The sequence below is a fragment of the Peromyscus leucopus genome, chromosome 14 (assembly GCF_004664715.2).
Source record: "Peromyscus leucopus breed LL Stock chromosome 14, UCI_PerLeu_2.1, whole genome shotgun sequence".
NCBI lineage: Eukaryota > Metazoa > Chordata > Mammalia > Rodentia > Cricetidae > Peromyscus > Peromyscus leucopus.
In genome coordinates, this window is record NC_051075.1 from 76,001,225 (window position 1) to 76,026,226 (window position 25,002).

General features: G+C 57.3%; 1 protein-coding gene across 2 annotated transcripts in view; it reads right to left on the reverse strand.

Annotated features, from left to right (window-relative positions):
- Window positions 1-24,418, reverse strand: part of Begain (brain enriched guanylate kinase associated) — a 35,220-nt gene extending 10,802 nt beyond the window's left edge. The window contains exons 1-3 of one of the 2 annotated variants that reach the window (XM_037210840.1): window positions 11,481-11,553; window positions 11,061-11,279; window positions 10,638-10,666 (exon numbers count right to left, since the gene is read on the reverse strand). In XM_037210840.1, the coding sequence (XP_037066735.1) occupies window positions 10,638-10,666; window positions 11,061-11,279; window positions 11,481-11,504 (272 nt within the window). In that variant the 5' untranslated portion in view covers window positions 11,505-11,553. Of the gene's footprint in view, window positions 1-10,637; window positions 10,667-11,060; window positions 11,280-11,480; window positions 11,554-24,308 lie in introns of those variants that run through there. The other variant, XM_037210841.1, reaches the window with a different exon arrangement.
- Window positions 24,419-25,002: the final 584 nt, after the last annotated feature.

Below are 25,002 nucleotides of genomic sequence, written 5' to 3' on the forward strand. Positions count from 1 at the left end.
CAGACCATCACAGAAGAAGAGAAATGTTTGTTATGCCTGGGTGGTGGAATGCTGGGTAACTGGAAAAAAAAAAAAAACCAAAACACAATGTATACTTTTCTGGATTTGTCATCTTTTCTACAGATAAAAAATCAGAAGAAAAAAAAAATTTTACTTAGGATCAAATTTTGTCACTGGAAAAACGTTCCCGTAAGCATCAATGATGGGCCAGGGGGTGGGGTGGGGGCTCTCAGTCCTTCACATAGCAGCCACTCCCAAAGCTATAGGGGGCAGAACAAGCTGGGGTGATTCCCTTCCCGGTTTGGCCAAGACCAGCAGTGGCCACCCTATGCTCGAAGCCCTTGCCGACAAATTTCCACTTAACAGCCCCTTGCGGGGACCTCAGCTGGGGTACCTCAGTCCTAGATGAACTCCGGGACCTGAAGGGAAACTGGGGTCCAGGGAGGGGCTAGATGTACCTGGGCCAAGAGGGGATGCTAGGTGGGGTTCCGTCCCTTACAGGACATTTATTAAGCACCACTGAATGTCTGTTTTTGTTCTGAGCCAGGTAACACACGGAAACTGTCTGTGTGGCACTTGGTATAGGGACCATCTTCCAGACATGAGGAAAACAGGCTCCAGGGAGGTTATACCGCAGTCCCAAGATCGCCAGGCTAATCTCAGGGCTGAGATGTGAACTAGCTCACTACTTCCTTCTTGGGCCCCATTCAGGAGAGAAAAACAGACAGAAGGAAGCCGAGCCTGCTGAGGAATGCTGTGGGCTGTGCCCACCTCCAGCAGGGCCGGGGATTGCCCTGTCCTGACCAATGAGACCCCGGGATACCTATGCCTGGCACTGGGTGCCTCTTCGGAAGAGACGGGGTGGGGGGCCTGTCACGTACTGCTTCCCAGCTTGCCTGGGACCCATTTCCTCCCTCCTAGGCATGGAAGCAATTCTTTCTCCTACGGAGAGGATCTGTTGACACACACACGTCTGTCTTCCTCTCCCAGGAAATGCCTGACAAACAAGCTCCAAGGGACCCTGGGGACCAGCAAGGGTCCTTGAAGGTACAGGAGGCACAGGGCACTGAGTGAACAGCAGGTACAGACCAGAGCCTGCCTCTCACAGCAAACAGGCAGGGGGCCGCCATCACTCATCTTAGATGCAGACAACCACAGCCACCTGTGGAGCCTGGAGGCCTGCCTGTGCTCGCTCCAGCATGCCCAGGCAAGATGCTGGAAAGTTCCAGCCCCACTTTCGGACTCTATACACATGTAGCTGAGGACTCTTGAGCTAGCCAGGCCACCCCTTTCCTCTGCATTCCTTCTTAAGTCTCATCAGCCACTGCCCTCACTCCTGCTCACACCCGGACATCTGTCCTCCCTCCCCTTTCTCAGGAAGCTCAGCTTGACACCTCTCCTGCCTCTGGGGCACCTGTCCTGCAGGAGACTCAGACCCATGTTTGCCTGGTGACACCCGCTGGCCCACACAGTGACGAGGCGGGCCGGGCTCTTGGTCACTGCTCCAGGATCAGGGGAGGGCCAGGGGTTGCTCGGGCCCGGTCTCACTGACGTCCTGAGGGGCCCTGTAGGAATGCCTGGACTCAGCCTGCCTTGCTCTCCAGCACGGCTCAGCCTGGCCCGGCAGTCATGCTCCAACAACGCCAAATTGCTTGTCATTCTCCACATGCTGCAAGCACTTTCTCATCTTGGTGACTTTGTCCCCATGTCCCCTCTGCCAGGACCTTGCTCTGCCTGCCCCAGGTTAACTCTTCCCCACCTGAAGGCCTAGCTGGCCCCCCTCTCCACTGAGAGGCCAACAGCTGCTCCCTTGAATGGTTAAGTTACCAGCCTACTTACCTTTGAGTGCAAGGGTGCACAGGTCTCAGACCTACATGGCCACCCTGGCCTCCCAACTCCATGATCTTCTGGCAACCGGATGACTGATTTCTAAACCTAAGCAGACCACACCCTGCCTGGCCCCTGTACCCAGACTCTCACCTCCTGGGCCACCATTCCCCCATCCTCTGCCTGTGTGTGCCTTGGAGCTCCTGACTGTTCTCCTGCCTCCTTGGGGCCCGGGAAATTCTCTCAGGAGGGTTTCTACCTGCACGCCACCTCCTCTGGCAACCTGCTTAGTCTTAGTACTGAGTGGACAGGTGTGGTGATCTGTCTGGTCACCTGCCCACTAAGCCTACGGGGCTATCTCAGGTATCAGCACCCAGCCAGTCTGGGAGGCACATGGCAGTCTGCTGCTGCAGGAGCAAGGTCAGGCATGACCACCGGGGCTGAGTTCATCTTCTCAACTAGCCTAGAATGCTCATCTTCATAGCTGTTGCCAAGGGTCGCCTCTATCTACTAACACTGCCTGAGAGACCTAACCTGTCCTCTCCTGAGGCTCGAGTTAGCTCCCCGGGGCCCATATGCCCAGTGGTAGAAACTTCTCTATCCTGTGGGCCACCAATCCTTCCATGGACCTGCTGGAGCAACCTACCCTCAGCACCTCAGGCTTCTGGGCAGAGTGTCTCCTGCTGGTAACACCGTCACGGTCTCTAGACTGTGCTGCATTATGCCTGGTAGCTACATTTCTGCACATCTTCGGAGTCTGTTGCTCTTTGGGCACAGCCCGGATGATTCTACCCTTCATGCCTGTGGCTGCCTTCCCCCAAGGGCAGGTGAGCCATGAGCAGCACTCAGTGACTCAACACGCCTGGCCCAGGTACCGCCATCCATCTTTTTCATCATCATCATCGTCTCAGATCTCTCCTCCCCTCCCCCACTTTCCAGCTGGGGAAACAGGTGCAGTGTGGGAAAGGCCAGGCCTGTCCAGGTCACAGGACTTGGCTGGGCTCCGCTCTGTGCTGTCTCTCTTCCCCCGCGTGGAGAGGCCAGATGCTAACCTAAGTCTCAGCGCCGGGCTGCCACCATGGTCACTAAGGTGTCACCACACAAACGGCTCCTGCGGAAAGGTCGTGCGTGCCTCTGTGACTTCCCGTGGGCACGCGCTACGGATCAGGACTATCACAGGTGGTCCTGTGGCCACAGCAGGGGGCTGTCTGGAAGGGGGTTGCCTCTAGGGAACACAGGTATGCACACTGGGCACCTGCCCTGATTTTACCTCCAGAGCCCACGGCTAGGCAGTTCAGGCTGACGTGGTCCCTCTGCCGCTCCCTCCTCCTGGGGCAGCGGTCAGGAACCACCGCAGAAAAAAATCGGCTCTTCATCTCATCTTATCAGGCAGCTGCAGCCCTGCCCCACCACCCTCCTCTGCCAATAGAGCTCTGTGCCGGGAGTCGGACACCGTGTCCTGGAGAGCCCTTGGGGTGGGTAGAGCTAGATGCCCAGAGCCACAGGGCCTATGTACACACAGCTCCCTGCCCCCAGGGACATCCCCCTTCTCTGTTCCTACACTCCCTGATGCCCCATACCCCCAACCCAAGGACAGGAGGTTCCCACCTGGACTCAGCCCCTAAAAGAGGACTGACTTGGAGTTCCGCCTCCACTGCCCTCAAGTCTCTACCCTCCTTTCCTCCTCCCACCACCTACATACAGCATGGAGCACAGGAAGCCGTCCAAGGGAACCTCCACAGATATCAGCCCCATGTATCACCTATCCACATGGGCCTGACACCTGTGCTATGCGCCTGGGACAACCCTCTGGGCCCTGCCTGCTCTCTGCCAGCTCCAGCAACACCCTCCTTTCTGAATCAGTGCGCCCCTCCTTCTAGATCATTCTCTCCAGCAGTCCAGTAGGTGGCTTCTTTTCACACTTCAGTAACCACCTTCTCTGATCTCCAGGCACTGCCCGTTCTGCTGCCGGAAATGCAGAAATGCAGTCTGTCCCTGGTGTCTGTCTCTATGTCCCCACCGCTGAATGGCGCCTGTCACTCCCTTCTTGTCCCTTGATGGCATCTGGCTGGCTGGCTACCCCTTCCCAGCATCCTCTGAGAGGGCTCCTCATGCCTGCTCCCTATCCGCAGCCGCTCTCCTCCCCTGGGTGCACACGCTCACAGCTCACATTAATCCCCAGTAGCAAATATCACGGGCTGTCACAGTCCCCGGTGCATCTGATTCCAGGTGCCCCCATCGCACTTCCTCACCTGTCTGCAGGGTTCACAGGAAGCTCTCGATGGACAGCCTCTCCTGTGTCTGGGGAGTCCTGGACATTCCCCACCCTCCCATTGGCCCTGCCTACAGGATGGGCCCCCTTCTTCCTGTGCCCTTCAATGCTGCCCTCCCTGCCTTGGACCCTAGTCTTGAATCAGCCACCCTGCGTTGGGGAGGTCACAAGCTGTGCTGGGGTTGGGCTGTACCTGTGCTGGGGTCAGGAGTGGTGTGGATCAGCCAGGGAAAGGCACAAGCTTCAGGGGTGCCTCTGCCACTGGAGAGCTGGAAGTGGTATGTTCGGGCTATCCTGAGGGGGTAGAGTTGGAACGGGAGCCTGGCGGAGGTTAAGCAGAGGAGCTACACGGGCCCCAGGAGCACCTACAGCCCCCAGCTTCATTGGGGCTCCTGTCTCTCCTGCCTGGCCCTCTCATCCCTGCCCCCACCCCACAGGCTGTCTCCCACGCTAAGACAGGGTCAGCATGCAGGGCAGGACAGCGGATAGATGGTCTCAAGAGTGACCCTCATTGTCAACAGTGTCTCCTCGGGGGCTCCCAAATGTCCCCTGGGTGCCATGTCCCTCAGAGCCCAGGTGAAGGGGCTGCAGAGCCACCTAGGCACAACGCTGGCTTGAGGTCAAACCTTGGGACCCCCTCACCACCACTGACACCCACGGGCAAACTCACTAGTGGAAGGAGGCTGTCTTTGGTGCGCCTTCGTTTCCCTATCCGAAGCAAAAGCCCACGGGGCCATTTGTGACTACCGTGGCTTCCCTCTAGAAGCTTGCTCTATGGCCCCTGAGCCTTCCTCACCCCAGCTGCGGGTTCATGAGGCCTCCCGACACCTGGTCCCCTGTGGGCAGAATGCCTGTTGGTGGGTGGAGGGCTCCCTGGACCACTGTGAGGTGCGTGTGGAGCAGGTGACCCCTGCCCAGCTCGGAAAGTCCTGAACTCACAGCTGTTTTCTTTTCCAAGGTTTGAAGATTTATTTTTTGAGTATTTTTCTTGTAGGCTTGTCTGTGCCTCGTGGGTGTGCCTGCTACCCCTAGAAGTCAGAAGAGGGTGTTGGAGCCGCTAGAATTGGAATTATGGACAGTTCTGAGCTATTGTGTATGGGCTGGGAATTGAACCTGGGTCCTTGGCAAGAACAAGTACTCTTCTTACCTGCTGAGTAGCGCTCTAGTCCTGTGGGTGTTTTCCCGTCCAGGGTTGACAGGGTTGACACTGCAATACAGCCCTGACCCAAACCCTAGACTCTCTCCATCCTCCTCCTCACTATGGGAATAATGTCACTTGCTCAGTGGGTGGGGCAACATGGCTCCCGTGGGGGTAATGACAGACCCTTTGAGAGAGGTAGGCACCCGTTATCAGAGAATCAGAGAGGGTCAGAAGTTTACTCAAGGTCACACAGCCACTAAGTAGAGGCCTGGCATTCAAGCTAGGTAGGTGACCCCACTTTCATAAAATGACACACTCCATGAAGGAGGCGTTGCAGAGCAGGGACCCAGATGGGCTGTGAGGACAGGAGATTTTGAAGGGAAATACAGTAAGAAAGAAGAAAAAACCCTTCACATGCTAGGTCCCTTTAGGATGGTTTGATCCCGCAAGGGAGAATTCAAGAGGAGGTAGTCACTCACACCTTAGTGAGAATTAGGCTTCCTCCAGTGGCATCAGATTTAGAAGTAGAGGTGGGAGCCTTGAAGAACCTCATTTAGGGAGGGACTTGGCCAGCTGGCACAGTGGGGGCGGGGGGAAATGAAGAGTAGGGGATCTAATGTGGGGAGTTACCCCCCCACAAAGGGGACCCAAGCCTATGTACCCCCAGAGCTGTGCTTCCCCACGGCTGTCCCCATCATGTCTGTCAGGAACTCAGACCCAGTACTTGTCATGCGACAGCTCTCTCATCAGCAGATCTGGCTCCATGGACCCTCTCGGCACCCAGAACCCACCTCGGGGTCCACATTCCAGACGCCGTCCCCCCTCCCCAACCACGTGGTTCTTACCAGGCACTTGCATCGGCTATCTCCCGCCTGCCTGGAGCTCAGGCCTCTCTCTCTGCTTGTTCTCAGGCTTGCAAAACTGCCCCGCCCCACGGATGCTGGCTGCCCTCCCATTTGTGTCCCCACAGCATTTGTGAATTTTACTTGTGTTTACAAAAGGTCTCTGTCTCGGTTAACTGCCGTGTCTTTTCTATATCCTCCTTTGACTACAATACTGTTGGTAAACAGTGGTGCTTAATAAATGTGTTCAGCTTGTGATCAATGAGCCAACTAAAGTCCAACTGACAGGTCAGAAGGCCAAGGCCAGACCTTCAGGGCAGAGCAGATCCAGTGCATGGGAACAGATGTGCCAAGCCAGGGGTGGGGTGGGGTGGGGGGCGGTGCTGGGGGCTGCACAAGGGGCCTGGGGAGCGGGGGTCTGGAGGCTTGGAGTGAACCCTCAGCCTTGGCTTTAGGAAAGTACACATGTGTTCCTGAGGGGGCTGCTGAAACAGGTGTAAGGCTGCCTGCCAGCCACTTGTTTCTCTGGAGCCAGCGTGGAGGCTCCCCCTCCCCTCACTGCTCCGGCATGGAGGACAGCCTGATCTGTGCAAGGCTGGATGAGAAGCAGGAAGGTGAGCAGATCAAACTGTGGGCCAAATGCACTAGCAGGTGTCCGTGTGAAAATAACACCGACCGCAAGACACAGGGGTCAAGTTCAAGGAGAGGAAGGCTGTGCAGGGCACCTGAAAATCCATTAGCAGCACACAAAAGACTTCACTCGGAAAACAGGAGCAGGCTGGGCTCTGCCTGTGGTGGAGTGCCTGCTAGCACTGTGAAGCCCCAATGCCATCCCAGCAACCCAGCCTGAGACACCCAGTCCCATCTACCCAAGGACCACAGTGGCAGGAGGCACTGGCTTGTTGGAACCAGCTATATAGAGTTTTCACAATCCAAAGTCACGCTGGATCTCTGTGAAAAGTGCCTGCAGATGGCACCCAAGAGAGACATCAAAAGATAGGAATCCAGCTAGGAAAGACCCCCCCCCCCATGCCCACATCTGAGGGAGGAAGTTGGTCAGGACTTGGGCGGTGGCACTGGGTACCTCTGGACCTGTTGTCCCAAGATGATTATGTGTGCCCTGGCACGCACAGGACACTCGTCCATGGATGTCCACAGCAGCTCTGCTTACCTTGATCCAGTCACTAAGGAATGCCTGTGGCTCAGTGGGATGGTCAGTCACGGGGCGACTCCCACAGCCGTGGCACAGATGAATCCCAGAGGCCCAAGATGAGGACCCAACTGAGACACAGTTGGAGCTGCTCAGGAATTCAAAAGCTAGGAGCCTGTGTCACAAAGCCAGGGTCCTGGTAACTTTGAGGTGGGGGCTGTATTTGGGGAAGGGTCTTGGATATTTGGGGTGGCCGGCAGTGGGTAGGTGGTCCCAGGCTTGCTCTAACTTCACAGCTAGTTCTGCAGTTGATCGCCAGCTCCGTGTTGCTTCTCTGGAGATGACCACATTCTATCACTTTAAGGGCTTGCTTTGGGCAGAAGGCGTGGTCCCCAGTGAGGGAAATCTCTGGCTTGCTGAGTAACACCCCCCCTGAACCTCAGGACAGAGGAGGAACTGCAGCTCAAAGAGGCAGGGGGGGGGGGAGGTGAGTGGGTGGGGGCCTGCCTAAGATGGCAGCAGAGAGAGCCCCATGGCTACCACATATCAGGCAGCTGAAATGCAGGGACATCCCAGTGCTGCAATGTCACAGAAAGTTTTACAGGCAGTTGGAGGTAGAGTGGCTGAGCTGGGATGGAGGAGCTGAGCAGGGATGTACAGGACTTGGGGAGGGGGAGATGCTAGGCTACAGCCAGGTGGTCAGGTCATCCATAGGTGTGGCTGTGCACCTACTATGTGCCACTGGGCCCAAGGAGTCCTACTGTGTGCAAGTCCCTGCTAGTCACTGGGGCTCGTAGAAGAGAGGTCAGAGTCAAGTCTTGTTCTCAGGGTGCCCATCTACGGCACTAGGAAGGAGAGGGACCTCATTCCAGGCATCTGGGACAGCCCCCTGACCTCCACTCCCCATTCCTCCTCTGTCTGGTATTGCTTCCTGAGCTGGGATATCTCTGTACTCTTGGAGGGAGTCTTGTTTAACCTGTTATCCTGAGCCCTAGTCTAGGTATCCTAGGGATCATCTTCCAATACCTCAGGAGGCTAATGTCTCTAACCTGGTACCCAGAGCATCCTGGGCAGACCTCACTGTCCCCTATCCCTGGCCTGTGTGCCTGCTTTGGATGGCTGGGTTGGGTCTCCGCATCCTGTAGAGGGCCAGGTCGTCAGAACCCTAGTGAAGATGGTCATTAGAGCCTCAATGTTTTCTGTATAGCTAACCGAGGAGGGAAAAGGCTTCCTGGGCAGAGAGGACCATGGGAAAGTCAGTAATTTGCTGTGAGCTCCATTGCGGGACTGTGATGGGGGGTAAGAGTCAGGCAGAGGGGCAAAGGCAGTGAGATCCCAGCTGCTTATCTGCTCACAAAAGGCTGCCACCAAAGGAATACTGCATGTTAGCCATCCAGGCTCAAGCCTGGGATAGGTGGGTGGAGGAGTGGGTGGGGCCGAGGCTAGACTTCCCAGAACTCAACCCAGGTCCAAAGCCCAGGCTATGGCACAGAGAAATCCACATTCTCTGCCTCAGGAGGCAGAACCAAGCTCATAGCATCTTCTGCCTGGATAACCAAGACCCCTTCACTCAATCACAGATACCATTCCTCTTACCTGGGACTGGGGGATTACCCCCTCTCCTCACTGGAGACAGTCTGTCTGGAACCCCGGTGTGCTCCTGGCCCCAGACTATAGACACTCCCTCCCCCCTCCTTTAGAAGGGACATTCATTCTGCAGCTGAGGAAACTCAAGATCCAGAGGAGGACTTGACTAAAAATTAGATCTGTGGGGCCCCAAATCCTGTGACTACCCTGAAAGGGGTCATGTGACTGGACTTCCTTAGCTTCTGGTTCTTTTGGTCCTCAGGCCCAACCCTAATGACCAGGCAGGAACCCACTGTGGCTCTCAGTATCCATACCATCAAGGAAGGAACGTTCTGGAGGAAGCTGTTGTGAGCAGGGAGCTAGAGGGCCAGCAGCTGACAACAATGGACCCCTCCCCAATCCCAGGGGGTAGGACCCCTCCCACCCCAATTCCAGGAGGCATAGTGAGTCCCATCTTCAAGATCCCACCCAGTCTGGAAGGTCATGTGATCCAATTCAGTCTAGGGTCCCAGGCCCTAACCACTGCCCCCAGCCCTCCCCTTTCAGTCCAGGACAGGACATCTGCCTACCCATGTCCCCAATCAGGTTGATCAGACCCCAGGTTCAACACACAGACCACACTCAAGACCCTGGGTTCAGCATAAGGAGAGGGAGAGAGGCAGGAAGCTTAGGGAATCCATCTGGTTTCTGGAAACCTCCCAATTTTTTTCCAGTCCCAGTGGGGTTGAGCAGTGTCCCCTCGAGGCCTCAGTGTGGGGGTGATGATGAGTAACAGCCAATGAGGGGCACCAACAAGGGCCCTGGCCTGGGGAGGGAAGCCTGGGTTTGAGTCCGAGGTCATTGCAATGACCATAGACAGAAAATGGCTCCCTAGGCCTAGATGCCTCCATTTTGGGCCTGGACTATGCCAGGTGGGCCTTGGCCCAATGACATCAGCTTTTTCCTCGGAGGTCCCAAGAAGCTGGACCCCTCCCAGCTCGGGATATGTTGATCCCAGACCCATGATTCTCTGTTCTTGTCTCTAGATACCTGGGTATCCAAGACCACTTACCAGTATTGAAGGTCATCTGGGAAGGCCCAGCCCCTCCCCTAGAGCCAGGCCCTACCTTGGGCCAGGCCTGAGCTTAGTCAGGCCCTACCCCTCAGGGACTGATGGCCTGCTACCCAGTTCTTTCCAGACTGACAATTTTGGCCTTGGACAAGGGGACCAAAAGACCCTTTAGGCAAGAGGCGAGGGCCCCGAACCCAGCACCAAAGGGCTGGGCCTGATGACCACATTGCCTGGGCCCTGGCTCGGGAGAAAAATACTGTGGGGGCGGGGGGGGGGTGTTGTCCGAAGATAAGGGCGACATCTCCAGAAGCCGCGAATATTCAAATAGGCTGGTCCCTGGCTTGCCGCGCGGGGCCCCTAGGAGCCCGGGCCCCCGCTCTAAGTTGGGGTGCGCGGGAAGGCCTTGGGGGTGCTCCGGGCCGCGGCCGCGGGGTTCCCCCAAAATGGCTCCAATACTCGGGGCCTGGGAAGCCGCGCGGGCTCCATCCCTGCCCGTCGCCATCGGCGCAAACTTCGCGACCCCGGCCGAGACAACTGTCGGCTCAATGGCGGGGACGCGGCACCAGGGTCCTGGGGCCCCAGGGGGGTAGCGCGCGAGGGCCTCGGGGACCGGCCCATGATGACGCCCCTCCCGCGGCCGCCCCGAGCCCCGTGCGCTGTCATCCGCGTACCCCGACCCGTCACCCGTGCCCATCCTGCGCCCACCGGACCCCGCCGCACCGCCGGCCCGCCCTCCCCCTCACCCCTGGCCCGCCCGCGACACTCACCTGAGTTTCTCCATGTCTGCGGCAGAGGCCTGCGGAGAGCAAAGGAGAGGGTCAGCGCCCGGCCGGGCGCCCCACCGGCCCGTTCCGTGGGCAGCCCCACACGCGCCCCGGCCCGTACCCCCGTGCCTCAGTGGGCGCGCCAGGCCACGGCCGTGTAACAGGTGAGCCTGCCCGGGCCGCCGCCGAGTTACGCCCCCCGGACCGAACCGGGGACCGGTCGGGGACGCAAGGTGCGGCGGCCCGGGCGGCTAGCGGCCTCGCTGGCAGAGGGGCCCCTCCGTGCCCGTCGACTCTGGGACGGTCACAACCCCCGCTGCTCCCCAGCCCGCCGTTAACCCCTGCTGCCCGACTCCCTCCCTCTGTCCCTCCCGAGCCCCGCAGCGCAAGAGCGCTGAGTCGCTAGAGAGTGTTGGAACCGCGTACCCGGCCGGCGCTCACGCAGCCCGAGGGGAACGGCATCGGAAGCAGGCACTCTGGTCCCGGCCCGGGACCCTGCTGTCTCTGATCCTGGGGTTCGGGGTCTGCCCCCCCTTCTTGGCCCGAGGGATTAACCCCGGCGCTCCCGGTTGTCTGGTGGGCTTCCGAGCTGCTGGCGCAGACCTGCCCGCGCTCGGCGTGAAGACCCTCTGAGCCGGACGGCACCTGCACACGTCCGGGACCCACAAGCCCCTGTTAACCCTGCGGATTCCGGCAAACCCCGGGGACGGCGAGCGGCCCGAGCGGGATCGCACTTCCTGCGCGCAACGAGCTCTCCTTTGCCCGGCCGATGCCGTCCCCGGGGTTGCCCCCGCCCTCCTTCTAACGGCTGCGCTGGAGACTGAACACCCGGACGACGCCACAGACCTGAGAAGACTGATGGCTGCCCATCCCGGACCCTCGCGCCGGGCGCCGCGCCGCGTCCGCCGGGAGCGCGCTCCGCTCACTCCGGGCCCCACGCCGCCTCCCCCACCGCCCCGCCGAGCGAGGGCGCAGCCCGGCCTCGGAGCCTCGGCAAGGCTCGGCCAGCAACTTCCCCGGCGCCCGAGCAGGCCTCCCCTGAGCTCCCCCAGCCTCAGTTTCCTCTCCTAAAATCTGGAGGAGGGAAGGCGGGGAGGCGCGGGAGGGGGGAGGGAGTTCGGACAGGCGCTCTGCTGCCCTCCAGCTCTGACGGCTGCAGAGGGGGCTGGCTTAAGGAAAGGACCCCTGGGGCGCCCAATGGGCTCCCCTCCCCAACACTTAAATAAAAGTTTACAAAAAGCATGAGCCCAGACCCTCTTCTACGAGTCCTCCTTCAGGATCAGAGTTCTCTAGTTAAGAGTTTGACGCATACCAGCACGACCCCCAACGCCCCTCTTCCCCAGGCCCACCTTTCCGAGTCCCCATCACAGCGCTCATCTCCTGCACTGGGTCCCAGCATATAGCAGACGCTCAATAAACATGAACAGTGCATGCCTGGGTCCTATGGCACCGAAATAAGGCTTCTCCAGCCTTCCCCGGGCTGACTGTGAGTTTCCACGCAGGAGCCCCGGATCTCCCCAGGACACCCAGCACCCAGCAGTCTTGGCCTCCTCGAGCCAGCGCAGGGTGGGAGGAGCCGTCCACTCGCAGGGTCAGAGCCAGCCAGGATGAAACCAACCCCCCCAATCCAAGTGTTCATCTACCCATCCATCCACCAATGGCTCCCCACTCATTCGGTGGCTGGCAGGGATTCTACCACCGGGGAGGAGCGCAAGGGAGGGCAGCAGGCTCTCCAGGGGCTAATCTGGAGGCACACCTCCACCCCAAGTTTGAGGTCCATCTTAAGGAAAGCCACCTGCCCCCGCCCAGGGCAGTAGCTCCTTCCAGCCATCAGGGCCCTAGATCTACAAGAAGCTGGGCCCTCAAGCTGACAGGGCTTGTTCGGGTCTGGACGCCATTCATAAGAGGCCTCTTCCACCCAAAGGCAGGGGCCATCCCTCATCTGTCTTCGGCCTCCTCAATCACTCACAGTGAATGACCTGCCGGGGCATTTGTCTGGAATTAATAAGAATGTATTAAAATTTAATTTTAAAAAGCTAGCATCAATTATTTACATTGACTATTTCAGCTCTTCTAGAAGGCCGGTCTGGGAACCCCCACCTCCCAAGGGACTGGGAGAGAGGCAAGGGAGGTGGTGGGTGGCTATGTAGCTAGGGTGGGGGCTGGGCGGGGCAGGAGACAATGGGAACTCAGGCCTTGCCCTTTCCTTAGCTGTTTCTGATTCTGGCTCCTGGCTTTGATCCTCCTCTGACCCAGGACCACCGGTGGGTCACCATGGCCCTGGCTTTAACAGTCCACCTCCACAAGCAGCTCTGCATGTGGGTAGCTAACTGGGTTTAGTTTCAGCCAGAGAGAGACCCATGTCTTTGCCATCCAGAGCAGCCTGATTTGGTGGAGGAGGGGCCTCCAGGCATGGAGTTTCAGGGAATTGGGGACCTGAGGCTGGCCCTCCTGGGACTTGGCATGGTGCAGTTCAAGTCTTGTGTTTGCCTTCAGTACCTCAGACCTGGGGAAGCATGGCCCAGGGGACCTTTGCTTTCCAACACCTTCAGCTGAGCCTGCTGGAGGATGCACCTCTCCCTCAGGCACCTGCCACCTCCTGCAGGGCCCTCCCTATCACATGTCCTGAGCCCCAAGCCGGGCTCCTTCTGACGGGGGGGGGGGGGGGGGGGTGCATCTTCTTGACACCTGTGTCTTTATTTCCTGCAAAACCCTCATGAGTCAAATGCAAAATGACAGCGGCCCAGAGGCTTGCCTTGCCTTGGCACCCTCCCTCTGTCACCTAGGCATGATGGCTGGCATACCCCACGTACTCCCTTGAGGAGGTAGGTGGCGGTGCCGTGTTGAGGATTGGAACACTCAGTCCTGCCTAGCAGAGACCCTATCCTTCCCCACACAGGCCACCTAGCCAGCTAGTTTCCTGTCTCAGGTTCTTTGTACTTCTGGGATGCTATATGCCCAGACCTCTGCTCAGGCAGCTGATGCCTTCTCTGGCTGCCGGGGCATCACAGAACCCTCCACACTGGTTACTAGGTCCCTGAGGCCAGAGCAAGATGGCATTCCAATGCACAGGTAAGGAACAGTCTGTGTGAATGAAGGTGCTTTTACTCAAGCCCTCCTGTCTGTCTCGTCCTCCACAAGCCCTCCCTGACCCTCCCTGAAGCCTGCTTCTGCTGCTGCCAGCTGGAGGCCTGGGCCCCGGGGACCCAGCGAATAGTTCTGTCCATTGAAGACATTCCCTGCTCCACACACACCTGAGGTACATACTAAAAACACTTCAAAGGAGCAAGTCGGGGTGGGGGAGGGCCTGCATCAAGCCTGGGCTCTGGACTTACCCTGAGACCAGGGCTCATTCTCGCCTCTCCTTCCTTGGCTAGTTCTCTTTCACTTCCACCCTAACAGTAGCTGAGGTAACAGCCTAAACACACGGGAGAGGGGCAGGGCCTACCCCTCACTGACTGCAAGGGGGAAATACCCTAATTAGCTGTGCAACCCCAGGCAAGGCTCTCTCCCTGTCTAACCTCCATGCTTCATCTAGGAAGAAAGGATGGTAACTCCTCTAGGGGATGCTTTGTGCAACTGGTGGCCCTGTGGAAGGGGCTTTTGAGATGACTAGGCTGCAAAGAGTGCCTGCTCCAGAGAGTTGGCCTTTATATGGCTATTTGGGGAAGACTTTTTCCCATGGGATCTTACTTTGCTCCTGGTATTCCTGCATTCATTCAACAAACATGGGGTGGGTGCTGAGACCAGCTATTGGGGAAGGCAGTATTTACCCCAGCTGGGAACACAGCAGAAGCTCCTGTGTCAGGCCAGGTGGGGACCAGGTAGAGGTGGAAAGGCTCTTGGACACAGGCTGGCTAGAGAGTGAGGAAGGGAGAATGGGACTCCAGTCTAGAGGGTCTGAAGTTGCCTACGTGGTCAGTGGAGGCATGGACGGAGACATGGGAACCCGGAGTCGGGGAACAAGGTCAGGAAATGCACATCTGGGAGTGGCCAGACCAAAGGTAGCACTTAAGACCCCCACACTGGTCAATGCAGCCAACAGAGGTCACAGGAGCCAGGAGGGTACCTACAGGCTCCATGGGGAGTCTCTAGGAGGAGAGAGAGGTCATCTTTGTGTCATGGCTGGGTCATAGGAGAGTCTAGGACTGGATCTAGCATCCTTAGGCAACCCCCAGGGTGTTGTCTGCGCTGTGGGGTCCCCATGGCAACCTCAGCTGATGGGGGCAAGGAGAGTCGCCCATTCAAGGCTGCCTGGCAAGTTAGCCTGGATTGGCGCTGTCCAAAGAAGGGGACAAGCCATCCTTCTTGGGTACGGTAGACCCTGCCTCCTTGGGCTTCTTTTGGGCTTTGTGGGGCTCACAGGGATCCCCCTCCAGCCCTATTGCATTCATCACCCAGGACTGCGCCTGCGAACTGGCCTCCTAGGCTAAATCTGGCCTGCTAGCATGTTGTATTTGGCCTGTTTGAGGTTTCTTTCTTTCGTTCTCTCTTTCTCTCTCTCTTTTTAAGTGTTTGAGCCAACATTTAAAAATTGGAAGAGTTTACATTTTAAAATCCGTATTTTTGGCTTCTACTGAAAAATTTGGAAGATCTAGCAACTCCGTCCCACATTCCCACATGGTAGGAGACAAGGAGCATGAAGCAGCTGCCCTTTGGAGGCACCCGGGGGCCCCGTGAGGAAGGCATTTTCCAAACCTGTGGGCAACCACTTGCTCAGGTCGCTCAACATCAAGCATATTGTCACAACTCTACCCTACCATGTCATTGGCTCGGTGCCTCTTGATTTCTTTTTGGTACTTTGATTCTCAAAAAGAAAAAAAAGGTTGACTTTTAAGTCCCTCACAGTAGGGTACGAGTGAGCCTCAGTCCCAAGTCTGTAGCAGCTTCAGTTTTCTGTGACCTTCCACACTGATTTCTTAGTCATTGACCCGGGGACACTCACCCAGACAGGACAGAGGCAGTACTAAGATCCAGCACTGCAGGCTAGTCATCCACTCTTTCCCCAGAGGAGCTGCTGAAGGCCAGGCACTGGCTCTCACAGACGGGTTTTCAGGTGGTCCCACCTCACCACGTACTCTTGGCCTAACAAGTCCCCAAGATTCTAGGCTGCAACCCCTCCAATGTTCTAACTGTGGAGCCTTGGGACAGAGCCTTCCAGAAGCCTGAGTGTCAGCAACTCCTCTGGGGCCATGGTCCTCAGAGAAAGAGAGACAGAGACAGAGACAGACAGACAGAGACAGACAGACAGAGATAGAGAGACAGAGAGAGAGGGGGGGAGAAATGTAATGTATACAGAGCCCAGAGCTGCAGACAGTGGGGGTCCCAGACAATTGGTAGTATCTCATGGGGAAAATGGGGAGAAGAGCATGAGTCAAGCGCTGCTGGGAAAACTGAGGCTCAGGGAGGCAGGAAGACCCATCCAAGCTGGCCTTGGTGGACCCTGGGGGAGGCTTTGGGGACCTCTGGGAAGCAGAACTCCATGTCCTCCTCCTAGGACCGGCCCTGGAGGCGGGCCACCTGGAGGCCATGAGGACAGACCGGAGGCTCACTGTAGCTGTGCTCTGCAGGGTCCTTCTCTGCACATTGAGGGACATAGAATGAGATAGTACAGTCAGGAGCTTAGAGCAGGATGAGCCAATAGACACAGACCTCTCCCTAGACCATTAACTATCCTGGTAGCTACAGTGCTTTGCTAATGGAGTCAGCTGAGATCGGATCAGAACTGGAGAATGAACACTGACCTCAGTACACAGGGTATCTTTAGGAGCCACCAGCCTGTGGTGAACCAGGATGGCTGTTGATCCAGCAATGTTAATGTTGTTACTAGCATTGTTTACTCCGAGCCCAGACCCCACCCGGCTTGCTGCTCTGAAGCCAGAACATTCACTTTCATCTTAGTGATTCATGCTTTGGCTGCTTATGGTCTCTGATACAATCATATAAAACAGTATGATGAGGGGTCAGACAGGACCTGCGGAGAGCAGACTCATGCTCATGCTGGAGGCTGGGGGTAGGATAGGAACTCACCCGGTACATGCTGGGGGAACCAGCTGGATCTCCCTGCTTGCTGCTGCCCATGCCAAGGTCCCTGGTGCCTATGGCCTCCAAGGAATGCCAGGGGCTCTGAGCCAGGTCCTTTTCCTCTGAGGCTGTGGCTCTGGCCTCAGGTTCCTGGGCTGGGTGTGCGCTGTGCTCACCTGGAGAGGGCTCCTGGCTGTGGCCTTGAGGACCCCTGAAGCCTTCCAGGGTCACTGGATCCAGCACACGCACAATGACCTCATCCAGGAACTTGGAGAAAGGCAGCCTGGCCTCCCGCCGGCGGCCCAAGCGAGCAAGGGATCCCCCAGCAACCTTGCGGTCTGAGCTAGGGGCTTCTGCTGGGGGAGGAGAGCTAGGAGATCTCAGTTCCGTGGCCTGGCAGTGGCCTGCTTTCCAGCTGGGGTGGGAAACAGTGCTCTCTAGACCTGTGCCGGGGCTCTGCTTGTAGCTGTGTATCTCCCTCGTGTGGGCTTCTGCTCTCGAAGGCAGGAGGGAGCTGGAATCCACCCACCCAGGGCTAGCAGGGTCAGGGCTTCGGGCCTGGGAGCTGGCCCCTGGAAGCATCCTTCTCAGGCGGTCCAGCGTCATGCTTGCCTTCATCTGTCTCCACAGGCTGAGCACCCACGCCCTCCAGGCTCAGGCCACGATGACCAGTCAATGCCCTCCTACCCATCGACCCAATGCCAGTATGTGGTGGTCCCACCCCCAAAATCGACTGTCACTAAATGCAAGCTTTGGGGCTCAGTGCCAGAAAGAGAAGGTCATGTCCTCAGCTCTGCCTGGTGGGCAGATAGGGGCTGCCATGGCTGGAGCTAGGTACAGGGGACAGAAGGACAGACAACTGTCATAGCTACCACTCAGGATAGGCGCAGGGAAAGCGTAACTGCAACAATGAGACTGGATTATAATCTGGTGCCCACCGAACCTCTACTCTTCCTGACCAAGAGCCGGCATCCAGGGCCAGGGAGACGGCTCTGTAGGTGACGTGCAAATGTCAGGACCTGCGTTCAGACCTTAAGCACTCACACAAAAGTGGGGGGTGACAGTGTGGATCTTGTTTCTCCAGCACTGGATGGATGGAAGCAGGAGGATTCCCCAGGAGCTCTCTGGCCAGCCAGCCTAGCTGAATTGGTGAGCTCCAGGTCCAGTGAAGAAAGTCTGTCTCAGGAAATAAGGTGGAGAGCCGTAGAGGAAGACAACTAGTATCAGCCTTCACATTTGCTCACACACACACACACACACACACACCCCTCCCTCTCTCCCGCAGCGTTTTCATCTGAGATGCAAGATAGCCGACTGCAATCCCACACTTCCCAGGCTCCCTTGCAGCCAGGGAGATATAAAAACGCCAGGTGCATCAGTTAGGGAGCTCTTTAACACAGACCAGGCGGCTCTCTCATGTCCTTCAGGCTCCCGCTCCTGTATCCTCTTGCGTCACACTCTGTCGTTGGAGCTGTGGCAGCCACAATGCACTGTGAAGCATACTTGTGGGAACGGCCATATGCACAGATAAGAGGAGCGGACAGACAGAACAAAACTGGATCCTCGCTGACCACCGAACCCTCACAGCAACCCCGCCCCTCTTGCCTGTGCTGTCCCTTTGGCCCGAGAAAGACGGTCCTGTGCTGCTTACGTCATAGCTTACTTCCAGTCCCAGTGGCGAGCAGCTACATACAATTGAGATACATGGGGATGAGGTGGGTGGTGGCGGCTGCCAAGTCTGGAGCAGGGACCTGTAGTACGGGCCCAGGTGCCGCGACAGGGGGTAGTGCCATGAGGGAGGAAAGCTGTGTAACCGTGCCACCCCTGAGCTCCAAAGGAAACCAAAGCTTGTGGCAGGTCCAGGCCCTCAGCCAGCTGGCAGCCTCCACTACAACCTTGGCACTGCCGGTCCACACTGTGCACCTGGAAGCCTGCTGAGATGCCATAGGGCAAGCCCCCAGGGTCCCAGCTTTCGGGGTGCTGCTAGATACCTCTGTGAAGCCCATAATAGCCAGCCGAACAGGTGCAGGACTCGGCATGCAGTAGCGCCACGGACGGCAAACTACACCCAGCTCTGTTCTTCCCTAGTCACCTAGCCACCATCTCCATCGTCACCTTTCAGGCCCCAGGTGCCACCAAGTCTCACTTGCACCCCTGTGATCACCTGTGTCCTATATGTGGCAGCACCAGCTTTGTAAATCCCCAGCCTAGGTGACTTGGCAATGTCACATGCCCACACAGCTTGCAGAACTCTGAAGACCCAGAGCCTTTCCCCACATTGCCCCCAGAGGAATGTGTCCAGGGGCCTTTGCAACTACTGTCTTTACCCCTCAATCTCCTCACCATCTAACTCCTGACTGACCTTTAGAGGCCCAATTCAATGGCTTGTCCTCTGCTGTCCCCACAATTAGATCATATATGCCGGCCTACCCACTGCCTTTCTCATGGCGTGGCCCTCAGCACTCATCTGCTTAGTCTCCATGGTTCTCACTTGAATGCCAGCTTTCTGCACTACACCAGCACATTGCACAGGCTTAACAAGGAGGCTGTGGATGGATGGATGGATGGATGGATGGATGGATGGATGGATGGATGACTGCATAGATGTGTGAATGGATGGATGAATAAATGGACAGGCAGATGAATGGATGGGTAGTTAGGTGGATGGATTAACAGATTAATGAATGGAAAGGTGAATGAATGAATGGATGGGTGGATGGATGGGTGTGTAAGGGAGTGAGTGGATGGATGGATAAATGGTTAGGTGGATAGATGGCTGGAGTAATGGATGAATAGATGAATGAATGGGTGGATGGATGGATGGATGGATGGATGGATGGATGGATGGATGGATGGGTAGGTGGATGGGTATGTTAGGGAGTGAGTGGATGGATGAATGAATTTGTAGGTGGATGATGGATCGGTAGGTGGAAAGATGGATGGGTATGTAGGGGAGTGGGTGGATTGATGAATGGGTGAATACATGAATGGGTGAATGGGTAGATGAATAAATGGAGGAGTGTGTAGGGGAATGGATGAATGGATGTGTCAATGGATGGGTGGGTAGAGTGAAAGACCTAGAGGTTCAGATGCTGAGTCACAAGTATCATCCCAACGTGATGGGAACCTACTGTGGGCTGGAATTTGGAAGAAAACAGCAGGAGGAATCTCCAGTACCTGGAAGACCCAGTGTTCCCTGCCACACGCCCAACAGCTTCCTCTGTATTCCCAACATCTCTTTATCCCCTACCTCATTACCTGCTAGAACAATGACCCATCAGACCTTAGGGTGCCACCTCATTTAACTGTACCCAGGCTGGCAGGGTGGACAGGGCAGTAGGGAGTGTGGTGGAAAAGGGTCCCAACAGGACTTGGGGCACACTGTCAGGGGCTCTCATTTGTCTGTGGCACTAGCATACATGGTCCCTGGGGGGTTCTAGGGCCCTTGCCAGTAGGTCCTTTGAGCCTATTTTTGAGTTCCAGCCACATCAGACAAGTTTCCATTGTCATAACAACTCGCTGGCTCTCATCCCTGAGGATGATGATGGCCATCACAACCAGCATTCTGGGCCTGCTGGCCTCTTGGTAGTCTGGGTTACCATCTCAGGAGCGGATCCCTGCTCCTGAACTGCATGACATACTGCCTGAGCTCTTCATAGCACCACTATCCCACTGGTGTTTGAATGGTAGGTCTATTCTCCTCTGTGGTGGCATAGGGTGCCAGGTCTTTTAGGTGAAGTAGCTTGTCAAAGACCTTGGGGACAGGAAGAAGAGGCAGGCGCTGCCTGCTGCTCCTGGGTCCCCACCTACAGGGAGCTGGTAAGCCCTGGAACTCAAGTTATCTTGTTCTCACGATTCTCCAAGCTAGGGACAACCACTCTGTATCTAGAGGAAGAACTGGGATGAGCAGGGTTACTGGGAAATACACATGGCCCACCACTGACCACGTATGGAGCAAATGCTACAGAGATCACAGCCTCAAGTTGTCCACCATAGATCAGGTACGGAGCAAGCACCACAGAGACCCTGGCCTCATCCCCACATTCTCCTCCAAGCACCAAATTTGTACCATGCTCTTCTTTACAGAGGGAACTCTGAAAAGTCCCCTGGGACACTCAGCTTCCTACTGATACCCCGGGAATCCTCCAGGACAGCCACAGCTCTTGGCTATCTGAGTACCTGGCACTTCATATCTGCTGTGTGGCTTGTGTCCACCCAGAATTCTGCCATCTCTCATTCACCAGAAAAGAGGTGAGCTCAGGCCACCCAGATCTTCCATAGGGTCCCCCTGCCCCGCCAGGAGAGGTGCCCCCATGGGACTGTCAGGCTGGCTGCTCATCTTTGTATAGGGCACCATGGCTGCTATGTGGTTTCCTAAATTCATTCTCAGATGGGCACATTCCTTGGTGGGGTGAGCACTGTGGCTCCTCCCCACCCTGAAACCCATGAGGAGAAGCCAGCATGAGGAAGTGATCCTCCTTCAGGCCTGCTCAGTTGTCTTTCTCTGGAGCAGAGGGCACGTGAACAGACAGCAGCAGCCAGAGGTCATGGCCCGATGCTCCACCTACTCACTGTACAAACTGCCTTCCACCCACGAGTCCCTAACTATTCACCCAGCCTTTCCTGACAGGCACTTAGCCATCCATTCCTCGCAGTCCCACTCCTGAATCTATTGGCTACCTGCTCAACTGTGTACCATTCCCCTGACTTGTCTTCATGGGTTGATAGGTGCACATGTATGCACAGACCTGCCCTTCCATGCCTAGGCCCACATGTTATCCACCATCACTGCTCATCTTGAATCCCTCTGCCCATCCGAACCTAACATCATCATCTTACAGGCATTCAAGGTCCTATCTGTCTCAGCACTCTCTTGTTAATCCAGCTATTTACACACCCATTCTCCCATGTCTACAACCACACATTCTGATACTACCTCTGTATCCCCCCAGCTCTTCACCCGTATGTCCCCTGACATCTATACAGCCACCCATCCATCGGCCTTGCCCTAGGGCCTTCAGTCGACAACATTTCCTTCTGCGCATTGGGTCCTCTCTCTAGACCAGCTCTTCCAGCTGCTACCACCCACACCCCTTTTTCTCTTATCACCATCAAGCTTTCCTCCCATCACCCACCTCTCTACTCACCTATGCACTGTCAAATCTCTACAACTCCACAAACTCCCATCAATACACCATCACCACACATCTCTATCACTTTCCCCAGGCCTGATGTCTCCCCTTCATTCCATCCCAGGATGCACCACCCGTGGCGTGACTTGGGATCTCTTCACTTGTCTCCCTACCCATCTCCCAACTTGGTTCAGAGCCCGTTGACCCTACACAATCACAGCTCCCTAGCTCAGCCTAGGGCTGGGTAGCTGCTGCTTTCCCACAGGGGATGCTCTTAGAGACACCATCCTGACCTCCAGGCTCAACTAGTGGGCACAGAAATACATTCTCATCCTCTGCTAACTCTGGCTAGGGACCATATCTCTCACTGGAGTGTGAACTCCTGAAGGCTGGTTTATCTAAGGGACAGTGTGTGTCCAAGGAAACAATGCAAGGTGAACAGAGAATGTCCCAATTCATTCACTCATCTGTCCATATTCCTATGACTGACCCCAGGGACAGTGCTGTCCAGCTGGAGTCACCAGTCACCTGCTGGGGCCTGCTCTGGGTCACTCTTCAGGCTGTGTCAGGTGCTTGGTCTCTATAGAGGTCTAGGACCCTGCCTGAGGTCACACAGCAAACCACTGGTAGAACAGAGACTGGAACTCAGGGCTTCAGACTCTGTCTAGAGTTTTCCATCAGTACCATGACCAGCTCTGAGGATGGGGGCAGAGAAGGGAGCCTGGGGCAACTGTGGACCAACACAGTGAGCTTAGGTGCTCTGAACCTCAGACCTGTGCCGGAGGGACTACCCTGGCCGGTGACTGCCACAGTTCATCAAGATGCTTTTTCTGGTCCTTAGACTCATGTCTTCTCACTCCTACCTGCAAGCATTGTTCCTCTACCCTAACACCAACTTCACCTCCTCCAACTTAGCCGGCGGGGCTTCTCCTATGAGTTGTGGGGAATTCTTGCGGACTGTCTCCAAGTCATGGATTGGCAGCAAGGATTGATGGACTGCTGTTACTCCTTCCCATCCACTCATTCATTCACTTATTCATCCATTCACTCTTCCGAGGTGCTGCTGTAGGGACGGTGCTGATGATACTACCCAACACACAGTCAGTATTCTGTAGATGACAGCCACTGCAGGTCAACCGGGGGGGCTGAAGGCCTTTGAGAGCAAGGAACTAGAAAGTTCCCGTCCAGACTGCTGCAGGCTGAGTTCTGCTCTCGGGGCCCCTCAGGGTCCCTCACCCAACCTCTAGCCTGTGGGAAGCTCCCACCTACCACGGGCCCCTGCAGCCCTGCTTCCCCACTTCACTTCCTAGGTTTCAGCAGTTCCAGGGTTTGTCATACAGAACAGGCCGCAGGAATGTACACGTGTGAGACAGTAACTTGGGAGGGTCCTTGGTGCCGAGAAGCGGCCCCTCGCCCCGCGCCCGCATCTGCCACTGCTCGCTTTTCAGAGCCGCCCTGATTATAGTGAGATGTGAGAAAAATTAAGGGTTTGCAGGAGGCTGCCAGGCCCTGCTGCTGCCTCCCCGCCCTGCTTGTCACAGATGCCAGGCAGGGCCACCCCCAACGGCCACTTGCCCTTGTGGGCTGCCCAGACACAACACAGTGGATAAGGGGCTTCCTCCTAGAGACCTTCTCACAGCCTGGACTCGTGAGTAGCAAAGACCACTTGCTCCTGGCCAGTGGAGGAACTGGAGCCCAAAGAGCCGAAGAGACCATCCCATGGCCTCCAGGGGCCCGGGGGTATTGGGACCTCCGGATAAGACAGTTCATGAAGACGATGCCCCATCTGTGCCCAAGGCACTAGACCAGGGACTGCAGTGGTGGCCCCCCCTGGCTATCAGGGCTGCACACCTGCATGGCTCACTTCTGCAGTCAGCCCTTGCTCCAGGGGACTTTCCTGGCTCCCATCCTGCTCACTCAGGAGATTTTTGGGATGTCGCCCACGCAGCTCCTGCCCCAAAGGAACCTCGCTCTGATGGGGTGGGCACACACGAGGAATGAAACACCTCTAAACCAGTCAGGAAGCGGAAATGCCAGGGGCAGAAATTTCCAGCCAACCTGCTGGGGCTCTGTGAGCAGGTCAGAGCCTGCAGAGCAGCCCTGCCCAGCCCCTGCTTCTCTAGCCTCAGTTTCCTCGCCTGTCAATGGAAGGGCTGCTTGCGGCCTGCTAAGGCCGCCTGAGCTGAAGGTGCCCGAGGCTTGCGCGGGCCCACGCACGGCCCACGCTCGGGAACCAGCCCCCCCCTGTCCAGTCTCCTTCCGGCTCTGCGGCCTCTCTGCGGCAGCCCCCCCCACCTTGCGGGGTGGGCTCAGCCAGGCCCCCCCGCACCCGCCTTCCGCACGTCCTCAGGCCGCACGCGCACAACAGCCGCGGAGGCCCAGCCGCCCCGCCCCGCGCGAGGGCCCCGGGCCCCAGCGCCACCCAGGGCCGCCGCGGGCGCGCGCAGGGACCGCCCGGCGTGGTGCCCGCCGCCCCGCCCCGCCCCGCGCCCTGCCCGCCTGGCTCCCGGGTACTCACCGCCCGGCGAAGCCGGCCCGGCCGCCGGCTGCCCGTCCACATGGCCCCGGCTCTGAGCGCCCGAGCCCGCGGCCGGGGCTCCCCAGCGCCCCGCTTCCCGCAGGGAGCGCCCGCCCCCCGCCCCCGGCCCGGCTCCCCGCCAGCCCCGGCCCCGCGCAGCCGCGGCTGCTCAGGCGCTTCCCCGCGCCGCGCCGGGCTGGGCGCACGTGGTGGGCGCGGGGCGCACAGGGCGCGGAATGGCGGCGCGCGGGGTGAATGAGTCCCGCGCATGAATGGCGGCGGGCATGAATGGAGCAGTGTGGGCCATACTGCCTGGGTCAACCTGCTGGGGGGCTTCAGCATTTAGTAGGCACCTGCTGTATACCACCTAGCCCCGCGCAGGTCCCTAGGGACTAACTTTGCAGCAAGAGACAGGTCACTGCCCTCAGGGGGGTCTTACAGTTTACAGTTGAGAAAAATGGCTTTCCAAGAGTGTGGCCTGTTCTCCAGGCTTCTGCCAGTGCCTGGCCCCCATCCCAGTCAATGACTCCTTAAACTGTTACAGCCTTCCTGCCCCTTTCCCAGCCTGACCTGTAAATCGGTTGTGGGTTTTTTTTTTTTTTTTTTTTTTGGGGGGGGGGGGGCCTCTTCCTTCTTTCCAAGAAGTAATCAGAAAGGGAAAGTGACTTCAGGAGGGCCACGGTGGCTGGGGTGG